The sequence below is a fragment of the Panthera uncia genome, chromosome A2 (genome assembly GCF_023721935.1).
Source record: "Panthera uncia isolate 11264 chromosome A2, Puncia_PCG_1.0, whole genome shotgun sequence".
In the NCBI taxonomy this organism is placed as follows: Eukaryota; Metazoa; Chordata; class Mammalia; order Carnivora; family Felidae; genus Panthera; species Panthera uncia.
Genome location: NC_064816.1, coordinates 148569756 through 148595776, shown reverse-complemented (window position 1 = coordinate 148595776; position 26021 = coordinate 148569756). Strand labels below are relative to the sequence as shown.

Here is a 26021-nt window from a genome sequence, read left to right as displayed (position 1 = left end):
CTGACGTTGGCTCAGGTCATGATCACAGTTTGTGACTTCAAGCCCTGCATCGGGCTCTGTGCTGACAGCTCAGAGCCAAGAGCCTGCTTCGGATTCTGTCTCCCCCTCTCTCTCTGCCCCTCCCCCGTCACACTCTGTCTCACTCTCTCTCTCAAAAATAAATGTTAAAAAAAATTTTTTTTTTTAAATCAGTCTGGGAAAAAGAGAGGACCAAACTGATTTATCCATTCAAGGAAGAGGTAGATTGATTGGTCTAAGGATTTTACATTGGGGGCCATATATATAACAGGGAAACACCCAAAGTTTCTGTGGGGAAGCAACATATGCTAAGTTTATTTCCACTTAGAAATGACTGGCTTAAATTTCTTAACATTTAGATCTCTTTAAATGTCATTTCATCAAAAAAGTTTTCTCTAACCACCCTGAGTAGCTTCTGGACCACTGTCTCAGACTGTCTAAATTACCTAACCATGCGTTTTTTCCTCTGGCAACTTAAATCACTACCTGAAATCACATTATTTCTTTTCACTTAGTGTGTGTCTCCAACATCAGAATGCAAGCTCCTACCACTAAAGGAGAAACCCATGTTCACTTCTGTATCCCCAACACCGCACATAGTATGTCCTCAATAAGTACTTGTTAGGCGAATGAATGAATGTTGTTCACAGCAATCAGTACCACTCCCAAAGAGATGAAGAAAATAAATCACCTTTTGGAGAAAATTTTTTTGTTAATCTTTACTGTAAATCCTTTACCTTCTCCATTCAGCCCTCACTAGCCTAGTATCTCTTGCTCACTTTTTTCTATTTCTTCCTCCTCTTAATTTCAATATTACTTAAATGCCATTACTCCAAACACTGTAATAAATATCATAAAAGGGAAAAAACAGAAAAACCTAAATTTGGAAATTTTACAAATAAAATTATCCAAATAAATTAATATTTATGCCTATATTTTTTGATCCTGTAGACCAGTTATGTCTATGGGACAAAATACATTCAAGATATTTAACTCTATACAGGTCAAAAAACAAACAAAAATGCTTTTACAAGTTCCCTTAATGAGAATCGTCAAACTAAAAAGGATTTTTCTTAAGACATCTGTCTTTGCACATCAAGGTAGAATTCATCAATTTAAAAAATATTTCCAGGGGCACCTGGGTGGCTCAGTTAGTTAAGCGTCCAACGCATGATTTGGGCTCAGGTCATGATCACACAGCTCAGTGAAATCAAGACACATGTTGGGTTTCATGCTGACAGCACGGAGCCCGCTTGCCATTCTCTCTCCCTCTCTCTGCCCCTTCCTCGCATGTGCATGGGCTCTCTCTCAAAATAAACTAAAAAAAAAAAGTATTTCCAGTGAGAGAATCTGTGAGTTTGCTTGATGTTTGTAGTTTAATCCCCGTACAACAAATATTTGTTTCAAGTTTTCATTTATTATTATGGGCTTGTTCCATTCTGTGTTCACTGTCTTCATCCTCCAAATGATGCATTTATAACTCCATCCTCTCTTTTTCATTAAATAGCTTCAGAGACACACTAGTTTCCTCAGACTTGTTAAAACACAGTTTACAAAACTGTATCTATCTCTAAAACAGATCTGAAGAATTCAAGGAATACCTGGAGGATGATTTGAGGTTCTCAGGTAATAAGCATTTATTGAGAATCATTGTACAGAAAAGTAAATGTGACACTGAAATATCTTAATCATGTACCAAACTATGAAAAACAATCTGCTTAAAAAAAATTTATGTTTATTTATTTTGAGAGAGAGACAGAGAGAGCATGAGTGAGGGAGGGCCAGAGGAGGGAGACACAGAATCCATAGCAGGCTCCAGGTTTTGAGCTGTCAGCACAGAGCCCAACACAGGGCTTGAACCCACAAACTGTGAGATCATGACCTGAGCCAAAGTCTGACGCTTAACTGAGCCACCTAGGCGCCCCCCAAAAAATTGATCTTTACTACTTTATACTGTTTCAAGATTCATCCTATCAGGTTAAGTCCAAGATTTAAAGTTTGCTTCAAAAAAACAAACCAAAGGACATAAGTGATTATAAATAAGGCAGCTATGTGGTAAAAGATTTATTGAAGTTGCTGTATGGGTAGGTACATGAAATTCATTACACATTTTTATTTATAGTTGAAATTTTCTATTATAGAAGTTAAAAAAAGGGCGCCTGGGTGGCTCAGTCGATTGAGCGCTGACCTTGGCTCAGGTCATGATCTCACGGTTTGTGGGTTCAAGCCCCACAACTGTTCAAGCTGACAGCTCAGAGGCTGAAGCCTGCTTCGGATTCTGTCCCTCCCCTGCTCACAAAATGTCTCTCTCTTCAAAATTAAACATTAAAAAAATTTTTTTTAATGAACTGCTATGGATCCACTTATACGTAGATTTTTTTATAGTACCATACTGTAAATATATCTTCATGACTTTATTAATATTTTTTCTGGTTGACTGTAAGAATACAGTATATAATACATATATACAATACATGCAAAATATTGCCAATGGACTGTTAATGTTATTGGTAAGGTTTCCAGTCAATAACAGGGTATCAGTTCAGTTTTGGGGAAGTCAAAAGTTACACAGGGATTTATGCCTGTGCAGGGCTCAGCACCCTTAGACCTGTGCTGGTCAGCAGTCAACTGTGTATTTGTATTTTTTTTAATTTTTTTTAATGTTTATTTATTTTTGAGAGAGAGAGAGAGAGAGAGAGAGAGAACGCGCGTGCGCGCGCATATGAGTGGGGGAGGGGCAGAGAGAGGGAGACACAGAATCTGAAGCAGGCTCCAGGCTCTGAGCTGTCAGCACAGAGCCTGATACGGGGCTAGAACTCGCAGACTGCAAGATCATGACCTGAGCCAAAGTCAGACGCTCAACCAACTGAGCCACCCAGGTGTCCCTGTATTTGTATTTAGCCATTAATCTAAGTAACAAATTTGCTGAGCAACCTCAATTAAAGTCATACTAAAACTATAACAAGATTCTAGAATACATGGTCTCTGGATCACCTTTAAAAAAAAAAAAAATCACTTCAGGGGTGCCTGGGTGGCTCAGTCAGTTAAGTATCTGACCTCAGCTCAGGTCATGATCTCATGGTTTGTGAGTTCGAGCCCCACATTGGGCTCTGTGCTGATAGCTCAGAACCTGGAGCCTGCTTCAGATTCTGTGTCTCCCTCTCTCTGCCCATCTCCTGCTCATGCTCTGTCTCGTAAAAATAAATAAAACATGTTAAAAAAAATTTAAAAAAAAATCACTCCCACAAGCCTCAAGTGTATTATTTTAAGTATACAGAATGAATGACTGCAATATTATTCAGTATGAAAAAAAAAGGTTACTTCCCAAGGTTATATGTACCCCAAGTTGAATAGTTTAGGATATTCATGTGCTACTTTGCCAATAAAGCTATAAACAATATTGAGGGCTTGGTTTTTAAAGTTTTAATTACTCAGTGGGAAGCTTTTAACGTGCCTCTGACTTCCTGGACACCAAAGGTGTTTTTGGTTTAGGCAGTTTCTGCAAGTGCTTGTTAAAGGAATGCATATTTTTATAATACTATGAGAAAAAAGAAACACATACTTTTTTTTAACAGACTGAGAAGAAAATACAAACAGCAAACCTGCTTGATATGAAGACATTATATATAATATACTTCAAAAGCCAAAACTGGTAAAACCTAGGTTGCAAAAACCAGAATTTTCACAAAGTGGGAAGGCTCTAGAAATGTTATGTAAATTAAAAAAAAAAAAAATCAAGTCAGTAATGTGGGCTAATGTTAAAAACAATTGTTTAAAAAAATACCAAAGCAGGGGCGCCTGAGTGGCCGTGGGTTAGGCGTCTGACTTCGGCTCAGGTCATGATCTCAGTTTGTGGGTTTGGGTCCCACGTCGGGCTCTGTGCTGACAGCTCAGAGCCTGGAGCCTGCTTCAGATTCTGTGTGTCCCCCCCCCCCCCCCCCCCCCCCGCCCCTGTCCCCACATGCACTCTCTCTCTCAAAAATAAACATTAAAAAAAGAAATTAAAAAAAAATACCAGGGGCGCCTGGGTGGCTTGGTCGGTTAAGCATCTGACTTCGGCTCAGGTCATGATCTCACGGTCCGGTCCGTGAGTTCGAGCCCCGCGTCGGGCTCTGTGCTGACAGCTCAGAGCCTGGGGCCTGTTTCAGATTCTATGTCTCCTTCTCTCTCTGCCCCTCCCCTGTTCATGCTCTGTCTCTCTCTGTCTCAAAAATAAATAAACGTTAAAAAAAAATTAAAAAAAAAAATACCAAAGCAGCCCTAAACAAACCATTTGTTGATTTGCTTATCTACAAACCAATTTTTCACATCTGCATGTGAAACTACTGCTGTCATATTCTAAGCAGCAGCTCAAAGAACCCAAGATACTGCCCAGCTCCTCAGAAGTTGCAAGATAACACATTTCCCACTAACAATCATTAATTCTTGAAACTCAAGTTAGTTCTGTAACAGATTTATTTAGTGTTCTACTTTGGGTAAATCAATCATTCATTCAACACAACGGAGGGACAGGGTTCTAGATGCTGGGGACACCGCGCTCAACAAAACATCCCTGTTCTTACTGTGAAACTTACATTCTAGTGGCTGGTTGAGAAAATTTTGTGGTTTTTCTTTCTTACCACCTATTCTTCTTCTCCATACTTTCATGGGTCTCTTACAGAGGTACTACCAAGACTGCAGCAGTTTTAAAGTTCAGGTTTGTATGTATCCAAGTAACTGATTTTAGACCAGCCCTTAAACAGAATAGTTTAGAGAAACAATAAAGGAGTTTCAATTAGTAAAAACTACACTTTAGATAGGGGCGCCTGGGTGGCTCAGGTGGTTAAGCGTCCAACTCCTGACTTCGACTCACGTCATGATCTCAGAACCTATTGGGGCACTATAAAATCAACTCAGAATTTTTGAAACTAATAATCCTACCTAATCACTTCAAAAGCACAGAGAAAATTTTTACTTTATCCCTGTCCCTTAATATTTCTCAATTTTAAACTTTAAATTCTATTTCTCAGCAGTAGAATCTCTTTACTTAAACAAACTTTCATGGAAAAGCTCTATACTTAAAATGTGTAAAATTCTAGTTGAAACAGTAAAGACCGGCCTGTCCCCATGTTCTTAGTGCATGAAATGCCTCCAAGGACATTTCAGAAGCATCTACAAGTCACTGCCTTAAGTAAATGTGCTATCTAAAAAATTAACAGAAACATTTTTTTTTTAAAGGAGATTTAAATAACTCTTAAGATTCCTGTGTATTTCTATAATTCTGTCAGACATCTGACAAGCACAGCTTCTCTGAGCCTTAATTTTTCCCATCTATGAAATAACGACCTTCTACTATAATCATGACGCCTGTCAATCCTACAACTGTACTATGATGGCTATAATAAAATTAGTAGTGGCCATTTCTGATTTTAGGACAGGCACATCATGAGAGTGCACATTTTCATCTCTGTAGATCTTAATTTCAAGCTTCTGTTACCACCTCTGCTTTAGATTTAATGCTTCTATAAATTATTACTACTACACATCTTTTTCCTAGATCACAAGGAACTAGACTGAAAGATATGTTTTTGAGCACTTCATTATACTTATTTTTCTTCAGGGAAGGTATGTACCAGAAATAATGTATTTAGGAGAAAAAAGGACAATTTTGTTTAGGTTTTTGTTTTGCCTGACCTGAAAGCAGATGCTGCCTACTGTTTGCATAGTGACTAGAACAGGAAGAAACCAAGCGTGTCTAAAGAAGGCGATGAATGAGACTAAAACAAGACACTATTATAGAGGAATATGAAAATAACCCAAGCCTTTAAAATAAAGCAGCTTCCTCAGTTATAAAGAAACAGTCACACTTCTTTAAAAATCATAAGCCAAATAAACATATACACAATTATTTGCCTCTCTGTTGTACACCTGACCTCCTCTTATTAGTTTATGAATTAGTTATACCAGAGTATCAGACTACTGAAAGGTAAAATATTACAGAGCATTTTCACCAAACTAAATCCCAAAAATATTCCATACTAATAGCTGTGAGTACGTTTTTAGAAATCACACTCTCCATCTCCAAAAATGAGAGAGAATACATTTCTGTGTATTCTGCTAAATAATCTAGAGTATTAGTGAGTCATATTCTGTTGGAAGTGACAAATCTGAGCAAAGGGTAAACTTTAATTATGCAACAAAGAAAAAGCATTATAAAATTGTTACAATCCAGTTCTTTTCATCTAATTTGTTAAAACAACAACAACAAAAGAGAAGCAGGCATTTCAATGTAAAGGCAAATGAAAACAGGCTAACAATGTATGAATAGTTAGACTATGCCAGAAAAGGAGTTGTTCTACAGAGATTGGTTGCTAAAGAAGTCATAACTCTGTAATTACAAACCATCTGTACACAGGATGAACTGTTATAAATAGCTCTTTTTCCTAATAAGGGTCATGAGAAAGTCACACTATGGATAGTTTTGAGTTCTCAAGGAGACCACTCTATAACCCTGGATTCTCACAAAGTCCTATAGCGAATCTATAAAGTTCTGATTAACTTCTCAAAGAGGTTCACAACTACTTAATCTCATTCTTACATACGACAATCTCTTGCCTATTACACTGACAAAATGAGCTATTTTCATCCACAGTTTCCCTGACAAGTACATGTAGAAGGGCTTTTGTTAACTGTTTTTAATATAATCCAAGAACCATCAATTTTAAGCCTCAGCATTCAATTCTGTACCATAAGAAAAAGTAACCAATTCATACTTTTTCTATCATCAATTTAAAATGTGTATTTCTGGAGCACCTGGGTTGCTCAGTTGGTTAAGCGTCCAACTTCGGCTCAGGTCATGATCTCAGGGTTCATGGGTTTGAGCCCCGTGTCAGGCTCTGTACTGATAGCACAGAGCCTGGAGTCTGCTTTGAATTCTGTGTCTCCCTCTCTCTCTCTCTGCCCCTCCCCTGCTTGCACTGTCTCTCTCTCAAAAATGAAAATAAACATTAAAAAAAAATTTTTTAACGTGCATTTCAGAGATGTTAACATTTGAGAAAATGTGCATCTTATAAATCTACCAGACAAGAACTTTACAAGAAGGAAAGTCCAAGACCAACCATTCATCTTTTTTTATTTAACATAATGAAAAATTAAGTACTCCCTAGAGTAGAAAACATGCTGAATAAAATTCAGTTTTGGTCCCAGTTTTACTTTAAATCAACAGCTATGTGATTTTGAGCAACTCACCTACGAACATTAAGGCTAACTGTGAATCATTTACCTCACAAAATAGTTTTAAGAAATGAGCATAATTGCCTATGTACATTATAAAATGTAAAGCACAACTGTGATTCTTACTAATAATGCCATATCTGAAGAATATAACACTGTGTCCAAGTCTTGCTATGGCTGGTTTTAAGTCTTAAAAAAAAATAAAACTAAATTTGTCATTTTGGTAATTAATCCTGTTCTCAAAATCTATTTGAAGTGATTAACTTAGCCATTAAATAAAATGACTTTGTTAAATTTACTACAATAGTAAGTAAGAAGAATCAAAGGATACTACACATAATTGTCGATTTTTCACATTTCAAATGTTTTATATCACAGTAGAAAATACATTACCCAGTAGATACAAGGGCTAACTTATCTGTCATAGTTCTAATTCAAATGCTCAGAATCTAATTTCTTACCTTATGTTATTCTTAAAAAAAAAAAAAAATTCAAGTATTACATGTTTTTAAATGTAGGCTCCCTTTTTCCTTTTAACATAATACAGTTTCCACAGTCTTTCCTACTGGAATAAGACAAAAGTGTTTCCTACTGCATATGCCTTGGTATCTATCTGTTAGAGGTATTTAATTCTTCCTATTAAGAAGAAACCATTCATTTAGACTAATTTAACTACAGGAACTCATCACTTCTGAAAACGGAAATCAGAAAGCTTTTCATCATTTCAGGCAAATGAGAAATAAAGCCAACTAAATCTTTAGCTGCCATCACAGCTACCCAGAGAAGGGAAGCTCTTACAGTGAGTAACCATTTCAACCACATCAAGTCAGGAAATCAGATCCTTTGTTCCATTTAAACAGGTCCATCATCATGTGGTTTATCTTTCAAATTAAAATGATGAAAAATAAAAAAATGATGATACTCCAAGGTCAACCAACACGACTAGATATAGCATCTAAATTAAACGAGCTTTTACATTAGAAGTCAGCAATATGAAATGAATTTAAGTGACAACATTACTAGCAAATTAAGCTCTGTGAATTTAAGTATTTACTAATATGTTTTCTCCACTATGATTTCCACAATATAACGTGCACAAATCTTAATATATAATGCTTTGGATAAAAGTCTACTCTGCCCAACGGTAAAAAAAAAACTACTTTAAAAATCATTTATATTATTTTGGAACCAAAAGTGCAACTATAGTGCAGTAATTGCCTCTATATTCCAAATAAGGCTTTTCCAAAAACTGCTCTGAAGAAGGAAAAAATGATAAAGCACAGAAACTACTTTTGGGAGAAATCCCATTTTTGCAGATGGGAAACTCAAACAATATAAGGGATGCAAATACCTCCTCTAACAGTGTTTTAAAAAATCACCACATAATAACTTGACAAGGAATTAAGTCTTTATCAAGTAGTTCATTTTCGAAGGATACCAATAATCAAACAATAGATTTAATAAATACGTACAGTTCCAGAGAGGACATCATGGGGGCAACAGTTGAGAAGGTGACTCTTGCACACTCGGTCATCACTGAATTTGATTCGTTGGCGAGTAGTATCTCCTGTAATATAGGAAAGTTAATAACATTCAAGGTTAGACAACTGGAAAATACTTACTTTCTGAGAGCCCTACTATCACTAGCTTTTTCTGTGTGGCTATACACACATATATTTATAAATCAGCTCAAGAGGGATTAGTTTTTTTATATAATATCCCATGAAAAAACTATTTTAGACATGCAGCTGCAGTATGTGTACTGCAAATATAATTCAAATAGTCAAAGTGGGAAAGCAATGCATTGTTAACAGAGTACTTCAGAAAAGCATAGGATACAGAGCAGGAATGGACTTTAAAGATTATGGAGTCCAACTCCTTCAAACTGCAGATGAGGAAATTGAGGCCCCAAGAGGTTAAGCGACTTGCAGCAGACCCACTAGGAGAGTTTCTACTGGTATACAATGTTCCCTACTTGACGCTAAGCATAGATTTATTTTGTAATTATTTACATTAATTGAAAAACATAAAAAGTAATCTTGCAAACATTGCATACACACTGCGAATCCCCACTGAACCCCAGACGCCATTTCTTCCACTATTTTGTTCCAGCTGAAGTGTCTCCCATTTGCTGCTGGGATGAGTTAGAGAGGGTAGAATAGCGTGTTTAAGAGTGTACAAACCTGGAAGAAGGACTTACACACCAGTCAAACAAAGGCACATTGCCTAAATGAAACGTTAACTTTAATGCCTCCAAAGGTACCATACCTTCACGTTTTAGGTGGTCTGTGCTATATATGGCCAAACTGGGTACATTTAAATTTATTGTCTTCATATAACACAATATACCTCCTAAGCAACAGAAGCATCCAACCTGCTAATCAAATAGGCCTATCTAACTCAAATTTTAAAGAGTCTAAGAAAAATAAAGGTAACTAGCTCTAATAACAAAATATAGATGTTAGTTACAATTTTTTTGCTTAGAATCTCTTTGGGGGGGGAAAAACTCTTAAGGATGTTTCCTCTATGTAGAATGATCAACCCTAAGAAATGTGTTTTATTTTAGCCTTAAATTGATACCATCATTGATGAATGAAAACCTACTGATGAATTACTGAAGCGAGAACTGTTGGTACCAAAAGAGATTATAGAAACCTCTGTACTTCATGTGATGCCTGGGGCACTCCAAAAACTCATCTAGGAAGTGATCCAATTATTTAATTTGTTTTTTACATGTGAGCAACAAAAAGGTTAAGCCTTTACCCCTTTCACATGGTCTTTTTTGAAGAGCTTAATGCAGTCAACTAAATATGTCATTTTCAGGTGGGGTAAGATTTTGTTCAAATTGTTTTAACTCCGTTAAAAAGACTTAACACTCTAATTTGCAATCAGGGTTTATTATATTTAAGAAAAATAATTTATAGCTAAAATGATAGCTTCAGAGCAGTTCAACAATAGGTTTTCTAGAGGCTAGTCTCTAGTTAAAGTAGGTTATTTTTGACACCACAATTTGGAATAAATCATTTAGTGTTCACGCCTGCTACTATAATAAAGGTTATTTTGATGGTCCTTTTTTCCTTTTAAACACAACTGCTTTTGTTCCACATTCATTAACACATCTGAAAAGTTAGTGATAACTCACGGCTCGGCGAATGCGGGGCCTTTCTGACACTCCCTTGCAGATTGAAGTAGGCAGGCATAGATACATTGAACCTTTACAAATAAAACAAGGGGCCAGATTGTTCAGTTTGTATAGAATAGACTCTGCCAGCAATTTCAATACAGCATCTAGAAGTACATGTTGACTGTAAAGATTCTTGTATATGAAAACAAAAGTGAACAAAATCAGGGTGTTTTATTTTTCAAAATATTGACTTAACAAGTGTAACCCTACAAAAGAATATGATTGACCACAGGAAAAAGTCCAATGCTGGAACTCTAGGAAATGCTCTGTGGGCCAACTGGGGTTTTTAAAAAATGGTTTTTAAAAAATTTTACCTCATTTTAGACTTTGGGGAGGGCCTAAGTTCACATTAGAATAAGTTAAGCTCGCACCAGAAAGGCAATGCTATATACTAGACATTTTTTGCTTACTGGCATGTAAGAAAAACTGTCTTATTTAAAATCTCTACCCAAATTATATTAAGAAACTTAAAGATCATGTAGGTTTTAAGTAGGAAAAAAAAAAACCTTTCATATCTAGGACTCTCCCTGCTACAATATCTAAGCTTTTTAGTATGTAACAAGAGTACTGTTTCAATGCTATGCCAAACTAATGGCTCAAGATTATCATAAACCAGGCTTTAGAATAAAATCAAGGTTCTCAGGAATCTTACTAATCAAACATTTGTGAAGTAGGGCGACTGTTTTTGCTTCAGAAATCACAACATTAAATCTAATATTAAGATATATGTGCCCTGAAGACACAGCTATCAGGTGAAATATAAACAATTCCAAATATGAATTTAGCAAAGACTATCTCTGATGAGTTTTTACAAAAAGAATCTACTTCTATAAATGCCAAAAAGTGTTTTAAAGTAACTTCTCAGTGCCTCAAAATGCTTGCTCTAAAAACATTTGATAACTGCAAACACAATAAATACAGCTATCAAATATCAGCCTATGCATTACAGAAACCTTTAAGACAATGAAATAATAAAACCCCTAATAATTTAAGATACAGAAATATCCTGAGGGACTAGCAACTAAGTATCTGTTTATTTGTATTTTTAAAGCTTTACTTAAGAGTCTTAAGGTTAACATTTTAAAATAATTTGTTTACACTACCAAGCAGTATTTCATTAATTTATTTGGGCATATACCATCGAAGTATAATTTGGCTAAATCAACAAAGAATTTTTAAAATAAAAATACTGGTAATTTTGGTTTCTGTCAAGGTATCTGGCCCAAACCATGTTTTTCAAAAGAAACTAGGTAAAACAGTGCCCATGGGGGGGGGGGGGGGGGGGGGGGGAGGGAGACTACAATTAATAAAAAACAATTATGAATCAAATCTTTGAATACAAAGAATTACTTTATGAATTCAATATACTTTATCTTTGGGTCTTCTGGGCCTATATTCATATAAAAATTACCTGAGTTATGAAAAAACAATTACCTTCTTACACTAACATTGGATCCAAATCACAGAATCAAACCTATTAGTGAAAGTATCTCCTCTGGGCTAGTCAATGGGGCTACAAATAGGCATATAATTAGAAGCTCTCTACCCTCAAGGAGTCCATGATTCTGAGAGAGAAATAGGACATTTAACAAGTAATAAAGGTAGCATGACCCGAGTGCCAAATGGGTTTCATTAACAGTAGTACTTCAATAGTTCTGAGACGCTATAGAATGGCCACCAAGGATGGAGAGGTTAGAAAAAAGGCTTCATGCAAAAAGTAGAAGCCCAATTTTAAAGAAAAGATAGGACTTAAACCATAGGAAAGAAGAAGAACATTCCAAACTGGAGTATTATCTTTGACAAAGTTTATAGAGGCAGAAAGGCTTAGGAAATGGTAAACACGGCAAGTCTTATTTTACTTTGGCAAATGACTTCAATGTAAGGGAAGAGCAAAGTTGGGGTCAGAATATTGTGTGGGTAATATCTGATTTCTTAATTTTTTTCATTTTTTTCTTCAATCCAGATTTTTAGTATATAAACAGAGTAAAAAAAAAAAAAAAAAAAAAAGTTTAAAAATTATGGGGCAGAGATTAGATCAAGTGATTTAATAGCAACACAATGTCCTAACCATAAAAGTATGGAGGTTGCTCTGCCCTATAACCTCTACATTAATTAGGCTTTGTACATACCTACAATGCCAAGTTTGTAGAATAAGAAACTTGACTGAGAACTTTGCTGGGCAAAGTGCCTTTCATCTGAATGCAAGCATCAAAATTTCTGTCAATATTTCCTACCAAGCAACTAACTTCAGAGTAACAACTTATTTTACCTCTCTCTTTGATTCAACCCCTTCATGAGCTTCACAAATTGTAATTTGTATTTGGGAATACCTGATTGCAGGGGTACAATAAAAACTGGAATGCCTAATATTCCTCTCAAAAGTTTTTCAGCAAGTTAACAGGGCCTAACATGGCAGTGAAGCAGTTTCACTTGGGGAATGCCAATAGGCCGCTCTAAAAAGAAGGCTCCTGTCCAAACTGTACTCAAATATTGCTATTCTCAAAATCCCCTCCAATCTGTTGGGAGGGGAAAATAAGCCCACTGCAAAATGCCAACACCACTATTTTATGGTCCTACCTTTTCTGAAACAGACTTAAGACCTAAATGGTACTAGTAACAATGAAAACCAGCCTATATCGTATCTGACATCGTTTTACATGGTGCATGCTATTTTACCAATGCCCACCCCCCACCCTCCCTCCAGTACCACCCACCCTCTCCCTCCCATACAAACAATAAATCAAATAAACTTTCATAGATTTAGGTGCTATTTTAAAAACATCAAAATTTTACTTTACCCATTCTCTCCGATGCTCCCTGTATTTTTTTAAGCTGTGAGTGGATGACCATGCTATGTGATCAACAACTGTGAAGGCTAAGCAAAAGTGAACTGAGTTTAGTATTGTAATTAAAAGAACCTTAAAGTCTGTAATATTTGACATATATAATGGTATGCAGAATCCTTATTTTACTGCATATTATCAGGCATTAATGGCAAGCAACTTATAAAAACAACTAATTAATATTTCTTTTGTATAGAATTAGCTTAGAGCTTAGCTTAGGGAAACCAGAGAGAATAAAACTCAACAGCACACAAAGCAAATGGAAGCAACCCCTGGCTTATAAATGGGGCCAGAAAAAGAAAAGCCCTCCCCGCAGGTACACTTATTATGGGCCAAGTGTCACCAATGGCTTAGGACAGAGTAGGCACATTCCCCCTGAAATAAAATGCATACCCCTTCAGTGAGAGGAAAGCAGAGCAAGAAAGACAGGCATCTAACCAAACGCTTAAAGCTTCTCATTTCCCTGTGCCCTCAAACCATCAAACACAGAGAAATGCTTCACCTTCTTACCACCATTTCTTGTATTAGCTACTGAGTCCATATAGTAACAAGGAAACTATATAAAGACCCATAGCCAATTTCTAGTCTAGGGCAGGGAGAAACTTGCCCGGCCTCAGTAAACCCTTGTGTTCAGAGGTAAAAGCAGGTGATTACTGCTGCACAGTGCCTACTACACTGAAGAACCGATTTACTTTTACACCCTCCTTGAAGTTTCTCATCAACTACTAACTTCTCCCACCTACCTTTGCTGTTCCTTTAGAATTCAGCCTTAAAACTCATCTGTAAGAACTCTTTTGTAATTATTCTTTTAAAAAATCTATTACTCCATGTAATTGTTAATAAATACACCCAGTTTAATTCACTGCATGTTTACATACTTCAAAGTATAGAATTTGTTTTATAAAAGGACTCACTACCATGTCTTAGCATATTATGATTACAGATGCTTTGAAAACAGTTAATGTGACTTGATAGACGTCAAACTTTTCAAGAATATATTTACTACATAAGGAAAGAAAATGTACTCAGCCGAAGGTGGCAGTGGGAAAAACCAATTATGGTATTCTCCCTCCCAAATGTAATATCAAGTCACTTCTATGTAACAGAACTTACAAAATCATACTGAGTGAATAGGAGAAAATTTCCTTTACCCCAGAAAATGCAAAAGTAAGGGTACTATATGGTAAAGAAAGGCTATCCCTCCGAATCTTTGCATATGATCCTATAGGTTTATAATTACAAATAGGTACTACTGTTACCCCCACCAGAAGCCCCAAGACAACCCCAACATTTAAAAAATGCAATGCCCATTGTAGAATAAATTTCTAGAACAAGTTTGTTCTTACCAAGTATGATCAAAGATCAATAATGCTAAAATAACTTTTTAAATCTACCAGCCTACTTGTCTATAAAAATCCCTGTAACAAATTATAAAGAATGAGACAGGGAAATAACCTTTGTATTAGGTGAAAAAGCTTGCATGATATTTAAGAGCTAACAGAATGGTGATGGAAATGTGAGAACAGAAATACTAAAGTAGCTACATTCCAAAGGCTCTATTCCACCCCTTGCCACAACTATATCTTCTCTCATTACACAAGCAGAGTCTTGGCCACTGGCAGGGGTAGTGGTGGAATACATACTTCACGAAATCTGTCAATAGATTTCTCCTTTTAGACTTAAGAAACACATCAGAAAAGCCTTATTAATAAATTGTTACCTAAAAATTAAGTTCTAGATTATACAGAATTTGTTATTGTGATACATGTCATAAAGGAAAATTAGTCATTAAAAGGTTGCAGCCTGCTAAATTTTCTATTTTGATACTTACTTGCAGAGCTGCAATTCTGATACAGTAACACTTGTACTCTGGGTATCTGGTGCCTTCTATCATCCACAACTTTCTATACACAAAATTAGAAGTAACGAAAGCTATCTCTGGCTATGAAGAAATAGCTGAAAAGAACCAAAGAAAAAGTGATTGGCTAATTTACCAAAAAGACAAGTTCTCACTGGTTGGCTATAGCTATGAAAGCTAAGTAGGAGCCTCCCCAAATCAAAAAATAATGAAGAAATAAAAAAGGAAAAGAAATGAGAATATCAAAGGACAGAAGTGACAAACATCTCAATGATAAAGGAAGTTAAAATGAAAAACAGAGATTACCATGAAGGAGACTGAGCCTTCTAACTACTGAAACGACACAGGAGAAATACTGTGTCACATTGGATACATGCTAAATTCACAAGGATTGCCTCTGGGGAAAGGACTGTGACTCTGAAGCGAAGAGAAGGAACTTCATTTGTAATGCTTTGTTGTTGTTTTTTTTTTAATTTGAAGAAAACATACAAAATAACATCTGTTTACTCCTATAGGTGTTTGAAAGTCTTTTGTATTTTTGAACAGTATTTGCAAAATTAGGCCCCTATAATCAGCATCACAGAACTCATCACTTAAAATTAAACGTAACTGCTCATGAGTAAATCTTCATTCCCTACTAGACTTTCAGTCCCTCTAAGGTTAGTCTTGTATCACTCTTTACTGCAGAGACAAAAGATAAGAAAACAAGTATGTCCATAATCTCTAAGGAAAGGAAAAGCTAAATCAACTCAGCAACTTGGAGATATTCAGGAAAGAAAGATTCTATTCTTATCAACAATTACTATACCCTAAAGCACATCAGCCAATAAGTATACAGAACACCATGCCTAGGGGAAGTATCCCTCTAAATACTAAGAGGCAAATTAAATAACATGGGAATTTCTCAAATTACGAACGCATGGTTTCTAGAACCTGAGATGAATCCACTATTTTCTTAACAAGCATGTCCCGCTGCTCTCCTGTCCACAATGTAAAACCACAGCCATTCCCCCCCACCCCGCCCCAGTTTCTAGTCCAGGGGTTATCTTTGATAAGCAACTTTTCCCACATCCAGGCACCTTTTCACATTCCCACAGGTTGGTGAAATCCTGCAAAACCACTGGTCACTGTAGACCAAAACACTATTGGAGAGGTGAGAATTAAAGCTAAATGAGGTAATGTCACCCTAGAAGTCTAGATGAACCTCTCTAGGGACTCCTAGAACGCTCCATCTCACAGGTATATATTTCTTCTGGTCAGTTATTTCTACTTCCGGTCTTGGGTACGTACAGTTCAAGCAGCTTTTTCGTTCATATGAACTACAATTTTCATTCCAGAGTATGAGATTTGTACAAAAGATGATTTTAGGTGTTGTATGATTTTACCAACAGGATTTCACCAACATTTTAAGCACTACTCATTTAGTGGTGATTCTTTATCATGATTAAGTTTAAAAGTACACGAAGTCCATCTAGTGCTTAACACCTAACAAGTTCTAATGTTTAGCACAAAGTGACAACACAGTCTAGGTTATCTCTCTTTTTTTTTTGTGAGTCTAAGTTACCTCTTAAAATACCATGTTGTTCTCACTGTATTTTTCTGCTGACATAAATTTTTCATTTTAAAATTAAATTTTAGAAAGTGAGTTGAAATAAAATATTAAAAAACAGAAAACAGAGTAAAAAATAGTCGACGTGGTAGTGTGACTAATATTCAGGAAACATTTACCTAGAGAACAGGGTTTCCCAAACTTTAATGTGCATCAGGGTCATGTAGAAGGCTTCTTAAATCACACATTACTGCTCCCAATCCCCAGACTTTCTGGAGTCAGTTGACCTGGGGTGGACCCAAGAATCTGCATTTCTAACAAGTTCCCAGGTATTACTAAAGTTGCTGGTCTAGGGATCACACTTGGAGAATCACTCATCTAGAATAGTGACCAATAAGCTTTTTCTTACAGGGCCAGATAGCAAACATTTTAAGCTTGCAGCCATATGTCTCTTGCTACTCAACTCTGTTTTAAGGCAAAACGGCCATAGACAGTATGTACACAAATAGGCATGGCTGTGCTCCTATAAAACTTTATTTACAAAAAGCCAAGTGGGCCACAGTGCCAATCCTGACCTAAAACATAACTGAAAATGGTCTACTGTGTAATCTAATAGGACAGAATAAAGAAGCAGTGAGCAATTAAGTATAATGAAGATACTATCCAATAAGTATCCAACCTATCTAACTGAAGGGCAAAACTCTGGAAAGTTTAACTCTGAAAGAGAAAACTGAGGTCTCAAGAAGATAAAACAAAACAATTTACCATGCATTCAGGAGACATGACAAAACACTCAGCAAAGGCAGCTTGTTAAATTCTTTTCATGTTGAATCACACAGGTCAAACATCACTGCACATGGTTCACAACTAAATTAGAACATATGGATCAATATCTAGTGAGAGTTTTTTTTAGAAAAAAATTCTGAAGACTCCTTTCTCTAGTCCATGTTAAACAGCAAAATATGACATTTATTCAGTGTTTACAAACTACTTTTCTCTATTACCTCAGTAACCTTACAAAAATTGATTAACTGATGTATTTTGGCCTTGCCTTCCAATTTCTACCCTAGCAGCTACTAGTGTATGAGAATTTAAATCAAAAGCAACAGAATGACTTTTCTGTAGGTGCTGAATTTGTAAGAGTCCCATCAGAAACGTACCCTCTCTCACTCCCTCATTCTTTCTCCAGCAAAATGTTCCAACTTTCTTCACCTTCTTAGTCGACTTCTTATTAAGAATGATTAAGGTGGACAAGTACAATCACTTATACTTTCTGATAGATTATACTAACATAACAGCCCTAGGCTCTTAGGATTCAACCTATTTCATTTCTAGAATTTCATTCTTGAGGAGCATCTGCCTCATTTATCACAGTTTTGCCTACACTTAGTGACCTTCAGTTCAAAGCCATCTATCTTTGTAACCCCACCACTTGCCTGAACTCAGCAACTTCAAGCTTTAAGGTATGAAATCACCTGGTAATGAACACTATCTGACTCACTGAATGACCATGATCCAGGACTTCAATTTGCCCTTGAGTTCCTGCTACCTATCTTGAACATGCAGCTCACCATTTCTCCTTGTAGGACATCTTATCCAAACCAAATCATTTACTTACTGCTTACAGAGCTTATGCAGTGATAGACAAAATGATTTTTCTTTGGTTCCAACTTATTTACCTAAGTAAAAGAGAGCATAGGCTCTCTTGCATAGGCTTCCCTGAAGACAGCTAAACAGCTACAGACAACCCAAGGACAATACAAGATTATATGAAATGATACTATTCTTATTTTCTGGACCGTCTTGCAGACAGAAATATTCAGAGTTCAAAATGAGTTAAAGTTTGTTTACAACAGATTTACTATATGGATGTTAGCAGAGCTTTCAATGTTTTGATATGCCTGGACCTCTGATGGAAGTCAAATATTTACTAAAACTCTTACTAGGCTTATGTTTAACTACTGTTTAGCCTTTGTTTTTTGCTAAAATTTCTTACGTTAAAAGAACTTACAAGCTCTGGAGTAAGATACACCCCATTATTTTTTAAAATGTGTGCTTGTACATCAAAGGCTATGCCTCCTTCACTTAAAATGAACAATCCAAGTAGAATAGAAGAATGGCTTACAACTGACCAAGAAATAAATATGGTTCATTATGCTAATGAGAAAAATTAAAAAAAATGCTCTCAATGTTGATGACAAGTCAAGGAACACAGATTACAGTAAAGATGATTTTATGAAGAAAATCCACTGAAGAAAACACTACTTCAATCTTGGATTCAATTATTCATTTCGCAGAAAGGCAGCAATGTCATACTGTCCCACAGGTTCAACACTTACGTACCATTAAACTTACATTAGGAACAAGTAAATTATTTTCTGAACTCCATTTTCCTGGCTATCTCCTAGGATGAGTAGTATCCTTTTAATTTTAGATTCCAGAAAACTATTGTATAATATAACTGATGAGCAGAAATATTAAATTATGATGAAATGTACTCTATTAACTGAGGAAGTACATCATTGTATGGTTAGAAAGATTACCCTGAAAAACAGGTAAAATTATCTGAGAGCTTTAACTTGCCCTCAACATTTCCTAGCCATAATGGGCAACTAACGATGCTATAAAATTCTATTCCATATTCTATATTCTATTAGTCTACTGGTTGTTTGGGGTAGGGGATGTGGGGGTGGGGAGAGGGGTGATGCCATTCCTGGCCTGTTTTAACCTTTCAGAGATGATCTCTATTTAAAGGTTGTTAAGTAATTAAAACGTACAGAGTCCTCAAAACTGCTTACTGTAAATTCCCTAGTTTAGGATGTAATCTAAATTCATATCCTCAATTTTGTTTAATTCCTATCCCTTGCACCTTGCCAGGCCTTTTTGGGGTCGGGAGCAGAGACTTATAACCAAATTGTATGTGTTGGCAATAGGGCTTTAGCTAAGGGACATCCCTGCAATTAACCTAACTCCGAAGAAATGACTACAGTCTGTGAAAGGACACAAGAATTCCTCCAACTGTCACAAAGAGTTCTCAAACTGCTGCTCGAATTTTCCTTTGCTACTCCTCCCTACTTTCAAATGGACTACGTTCAGGGAAAATAAATTATCCCTCTCCCTTCTATTAACGCTAACAACTGAAACAGAAAAGTATTTATAAAGTTTAATGTATCTCAAACTTCAGATAAAATAACATACTAATTTATATCTACTTATGGTTCCTCTCTTCTAAAAAGCTTACAATATACTTATTTTTCAATACTTTCTGAGTGTAACATAGGAAATTGTTTGGTTTCCCATTTAACAAATTATTGATTTAACTTGAGGCAAAAAAGGTTAAGCGACTTACCCAAGGTTATAATTAGAGGTACAGCTGGGGCTAGAAACCAGGTCTCCTGAGTCTCAGCCCAGGGCTCTTTTCCTTAGCCCATGATGCCTTATCAGAAAAATCCAAATACAGTCAGACCCCCAGTTACATGGGTATGAGTTACACTGATTCACATATACAAACTTTATATAGTGTGACCAATGTTTCAACTCACGCGGTACCCTGCTTCCATTTATGCAGTATGCCAGGCATCGGCACGATTTTCAGTGGCACACAGGCGGTTGCCACCACCAGGGCCCTAGGCAAAATTGCAAAGAAGGCAAAGTTTGTCTTTGGCCCTCCCACCACCCTTATGCATTCCTCTCCCACCTCCTGGTCATCCCCCTGCCCAGCCTCCCAGCACCATCATGCTGCCCTCTGGTTGTCCAAAGCCCCCCACTTCCACCACTCACCCAGGACTGACCTTCCTGGGAGTGCCCAGTGTTCCAAAATTACCTCTCCATTTCCCTGACACTAAAATTCCTATTTCTAAGAATTTCAATGAAGTTTAGGTAATCTAAATGATTAACTGATTTAAGTAACTCAGAGTAAGGTCTACTTTTAATACATTTACATCTCCAATGAGTTTTAAAAAGAATTAAACACTGATTTGGGGGGAGGGGAAGAAGGAAGAAATATTTTTATTGGTGGAGGAGATGGGGAGGTGAGAGGGAAAGGTTTTCCCAGCGCCCTAGGCCTCTTGTGCCACTTCAGATTCCCTGAGACAGGACACTAGGGGTTGAGGGGCATTATTGCAACTTTGAGTCCCACTATCCCAGAAGACTGTAGTTGTCTTATAGTCTCTGGGGTGATTTAAAAAAAGAGAGAGAGAGAGAGAAAGAGAGAGAGAGACAAAGCTGCCTTAAATACCTTCCCCTACCTACCTTTTCCATCTCTCTCCCACCTCTTGGATCCCCATTTCCACCTCTTAGTGCCAAAGACACCCAACAGCATTCCCTGTAAGCTGTTCCTTTGTCCAATACAAAGCTTTCCATTATGTGGTTTCAAATTATATGGTGTTATTCAGAAACGTATCCATGTCCCCCTACCCCTGGATAACTTGAAGTTGACTGTATGCTAAAAAAGAACAATCCTAATTATTTAAAGGTCCTGAATCATAAGATGAAATATGTAAACTCATTATCTAGTAAGAAGGAAAAGAATGTTCTGATTCTTATCTTGTATACATAAAAGAATTAATCTGGATATCTAAAAAAACATTCAATTCTTTTCCTTGAAAGTAGTAGGTTTCTTACTTCTGGCCCAACACAGCAGTGAAAATCCAGTCATTTCAGCTAAATAATATCGTGGACTTGTTTACATGAGTTCATTGGTAAATCCTCTTAGTCTGGAGGCAAAAAAAATCCAGTAACAGACACATAAAAATTTAAATTTGTATACAAAGCAGAATGGATTTTAAGAAACCCATGTTTCTGCTGTCTACACACACAGGAATAGAAAGAAAGGTATTTTTTATGTAGCTTTGCAATGCTAGAATGGCTACCTAGTTTGGAAATTTATCAGGCAACTGATTAACAGTTACTTTGCTCCAACTACCCTCCCAGTAAAATTAGAAAATTCAATCCATGCAGAAGGTAACAAAAATGGTATCCATCTAGGATTAAAAGTTTCATGTAAAATCTTAAATGATTTCCGAATTGCTATTACAAAAATCAGTTACTCTATCAACTAAAATCCTGAATTAGGTCTCTTCCCAATACCGTCTTCATTATGGAAAAGGAGCAATGTCAAGACATGCTGCAGTTATAAAATAGCCATTCTTATCTAAAGTGGAAAATGAACAGGTTAACAGTCTCTCCAGGGGCATTTTTAATTAATGTTAACTTTCAAGGGTTTACTACACAAAATTCATTTCCTTCCCAATCTTCCCCTCCTCTCTACACAACCACAAATAGGTCTGCCACCTCCACCTATTTGTTTATATGTCCTATGAAGACAAGTTCCCAATGTGGGTTTCTATTAAAATTCAAATGTGAACACTGAAAAGCCACTCTTAATATGCATTGCGAAAAGTATATGAATTCAGAACATATTTTTTAATCTACTCACATATTTTGCTGCAAAGTACTCAAGAAAATCAGAAGAGCAACTGTTAAAAATATAAGTGTGCCTTTTCTCTTACGTCAAGCAATTTAAATAACTTTTCAAGAAAAAAGCATTTCTTTAATGGCTAAGAAACAATCTACCTAAACAAGCAACATATAAAAATGAGCAAGTGTTTTGCTGTTATAAGAGAAAGTACTAAACTAGATCTTTCCTCCTAAATAGCATGGATTTGAGCTCAATTTGAGAATACACTGCTATTATCATCACCAAAAAAGCAACAGCATTTCATCTTTTTATTAGAAATTCTTTATGACAAGATATCCAGCAATTAGTGATTTTCTACACAAACTCTAACCTAAGTGCTTAAAAGGATTGTTTCCCTCAATTCTATTTCACTGGGCACCACATTTTCAAAATGGCTCTATTTGGGGCACATGCAAGATTTGTCAATATTTACTGAACAAAGCTTCTATTAAATTCTCTAACAAGATGGAGGTCTCTCGGAAAAAACAGTCCATAACATTTTTTCTTTTCACAAAATGGGGCCAAACACACCCACTTCAAGAAACCATGGTTTGGGTCAGATTTTTTCCATAAGAATGGTTGTTTCTGTGGGGATCGAGAGTGCACTTCTGGGGCTGGAATCACTGTGAAGGTTTTCTCCGGACCCAGGTAAGGGGCGGGGGGGTTGGGGGAGGGGGCGGCCAGTTGTCTCTGGATGCTCGGGAGGGCGGCGGCGAGGGATGATCCCAAAGCTCTGGGTGAAGGAATTAGCTCAGGGGCGGAGGCTTTAGCGGTCCACCGGTACCTCATCAGCCACAAGACGGGATGCCCCACTACGCCAACAGAGACGTGGGCTCCCCCATCCCAGACAAGTCAACATTGAATCTCAAACTCTCCTTTCTGCCTCCAGGCCCCGTCTGACCCCATTGGCAGCAGTTCCCGCCAATCCGCTCGGTCACCGCCCCCCAAGCCCGCCTGCCCAACCCTGATTGGATGGGACGGGAGCCGGGACCTCGTGTTACCAATCTGGGAGCCCCTTACTCAGCCACACACGCAAGCCCAGGTACGCCCGCGGAGCCCCTTCCCCTCGCTTTCCCTTCCCCTCCCCCACCCCCAGGGCACTGGCAGACACTTACCGTCCCGGGAGGTGCCCATCAACTGGTCCAGCATCGCGCGCATCTGGGCCTGCGCCGACATGGCGGCGGCGTAGCAAGCGGGCGGGCGGGGGTGGGGCGCAGACCGGGCCCTTTCGGGCGGGGGGGACAGGGGAAGGGGTGGGGGAAGGTGAGACGCTGTCTCAGTTGCCGCCGCCGCCGCCTCGAGGCGTGTGGAAAGGGAGCTGGAGGGCTTGTAGCAGGAGAGTCCGGGCTGCGCTCCTCACGACGATGCGTAAGTGGAAAGCAGCAGCCCCCGAAAGCAACCCTCGTTCCCTCACTCTCCGTCTGGTCCTGGGACAGAAGCGTTACGGGCTAAGCAAGCTCTCGCCTCCAACACCGCCACCCGCCAGAAGCCGTCAGCCCCCCCTTCAAGCTCTGACGCCGCTCGCCGCCACCGTCGCCGGGACGTGAGCGCGCACGCTCCTCGCGCTTAGTTGTTTCCCGCGGGGGCTCCACCAACTGGCGTCCAACTGTATTTGCTCCACCCGCCCCGCCCGGGAGAGGTTCCGCCCTAACGGCTTTCGGGCGCGTGCACGCGGGCTCTGCCCGCCCCTTTCCCCCAGATCTCGCGAGAGTGCTTATCAAACGACCCTCGAGCTAGATCCGCCCGAGGCGCCAAACTGCACGCACCCTTCTGCAAGTGGGCTAGGGCCGCGCGGCACGCTGTGCTGGCGAACCGGACTCAAATTAGCAAATGTGCCAGAGGGTTACCCCGAGTCGAAAGTAAGTGGAGACCATGCGGATCGGTTCTACTGAGGTTAGCAATCTTAATAGTTAATGCAGGCGTGTTTCTAACGACTATTCACTGACCGATTAACTCGCTTTCAGGGGCCCGCCCAGAATCTCGTACACTCAACCTTTTCCCCACTGCTGCCTTGACCTTCTATAAAAGGAGCCCTGGAGAACTGACGTCTGGGTAGTTTCCCTTCATGAAATAACACCTGAACTTAATACACTAGGAAACAGATGATCTAACCCATTCAGATTATCATCATTTATAACAGGAAGCTGTTAGTCTAAATTTGGAACTATAAAAATTGAGCAGTATCTTCAGAAAGGAAAGGAGGTGATCTTTTTTTTTTTAAGAGAATTTCTTTTTTTTCCTGCTTAAGAGGTAAATTTGAAGAATTAGGCCTTTTCAGTGTATCAGCAGCATTGCCAACGGGAAAGAAAGCCTGTGCGTTCATAGCTTGCCATCACCTTGGATTCAAAATCTTAGTCGACTAATTGCTAACTTCAGCAGTTTATTTCGTAATCTCATGTTTGTGGATATAAATACATACAGCATTGTTGTGAGGGTTAAATGAGCTAGCAGAAAATACTTAGCCTGGCATTTTAACTTTTTTTGTAAAATCTAATTCTTTAAAACGAGACCTAGGTACTTCCTAGATACTTGGGAAAGAAATAACTAAAATTTTTTCATTAAAAATTTATATGCATCAGCCTGGAACTTATAATTTATTTGCAAGATTAGTAAAAAACATAAAATAGTAGCCCTAGGCCCAATATCACTTTGAATCTATATTGGGCCAATAAAAAATTTTAAATTATGCTGTCTTTTGTAACTGACAAAATAGTTTCCCTCCAATTATTCAAAGAATTCAAAATTCCAGCAACTCCAAATACTAAGAATATCACTGAACACAATTCGCAATAAAAGTGTACAAATTATCATGTCTTAGTGGGAGGCATATATATATATATATATCTATATATCTATATAATCTGAAAAACTTAGGAGGGAAGTAAACTAACATGTTGAAATATCTATGTGTTAATGAGAATTTAGTTTTTACCTTCTACTTTTCTGGTTGCTTACGTTTTTTTAATTTATTTATTTATTTATTATTTTTTTTTTTTTACAGTTCAACTTCTTTATATTACAAGATGAGGACCTGAGACACAACTGGAGGAACTATCCAGTGTCCCAGCATTCAGTGGTTGTTTACATTTTAAATGTATCATAAACATCATATAGTTGGCTTTTTTTAATTTAATAATCATATTTATTTCTTTTCATTGAAGCAATTATTCGTTTATATTTGTGTAATTACTCGTTTGGTCTTAAAGCTCTTCTATTTTGCCTATTTGTCTCATCTATTTAATTTTCTCTCCTTTCTTGCCTGCTTTCTAATCATCCATTCTAGTAATTTGGAAGTTTCATTTTATTTTTATTCTTTTAGTAGTTACCCTAAAAGTTAAAATAGGCATTCTTAATACCTTTTCACTTCCTCCAGATAACACAAAGAAGACTCCTTTTAACCTTTCCTGAAGTCTTATGCCCGTTATCATATGTGTTTTAGTTCTGTGTTTTTTGAAGCTAAACTTCACGTAATGCTCATCTATTTAGCACTTTCTTTTTTCTTCATTCCTTCTGGAATCTCTGCCTTTCCATCTGGAATCATTTCCCTTTTGTCTGAAGTTTAAACTTTAGGACAGGAGTCAGCAATCTACAGCCCACAGGCCAAATCCAGCCCACTGCCCATTTTTCTGAATAGTCCATTGGAATGCTGCCAGGCTCATTCATTTACTATTGTCTATGGTTGCTGTTGCACTACGACAGCATTGTTTGAGTAGTTGTGACAGAGAACATACTGTATGGCCAGCAAGACTGAAATATTTACTATCTAGCATTTTACTGGAGTTTGCCTAACCTCTTCAGAGTTTGCTTTTGTGTTGGTCTGCTAGTGGGGAACTGTCCCATTTTTTACCTTAAAAGCTTGCTCTTTTGCTTTTCTTAATTCTAGATGGGTATTTTTATTG

At 37.5% G+C, this 26021-nt stretch overlaps 1 protein-coding gene across 6 annotated transcripts in view; it reads right to left on the bottom strand.

Annotated features, from left to right (window-relative positions):
• The window catches only part of LUC7L2 (LUC7 like 2, pre-mRNA splicing factor), a 56584-nt gene extending 33231 nt beyond the window's left edge, over nt 1-23353 (bottom strand). The window contains exons 1-5 of one of the 6 annotated variants that reach the window (XM_049641951.1): nt 23238-23326; nt 15089-20290; nt 13213-13289; nt 10373-10443; nt 8703-8797 (exon numbers count right to left, since the gene is read on the bottom strand). In XM_049641951.1, coding sequence (XP_049497908.1) covers nt 8703-8797; nt 10373-10430 — 153 coding nt within the window. In that variant the 5' untranslated portion in view covers nt 10431-10443; nt 13213-13289; nt 15089-20290; nt 23238-23326. Of the gene's footprint in view, nt 1-8702; nt 8798-10372; nt 10444-13212; nt 14518-15088; nt 20291-23237 lie in introns of those variants that run through there. The other 5 variants (XM_049641952.1, XM_049641953.1, XM_049641954.1 and 2 more) reach the window with 5 other exon arrangements.
• Between the last annotated feature and the right edge of the window lie 2668 nt (nt 23354-26021).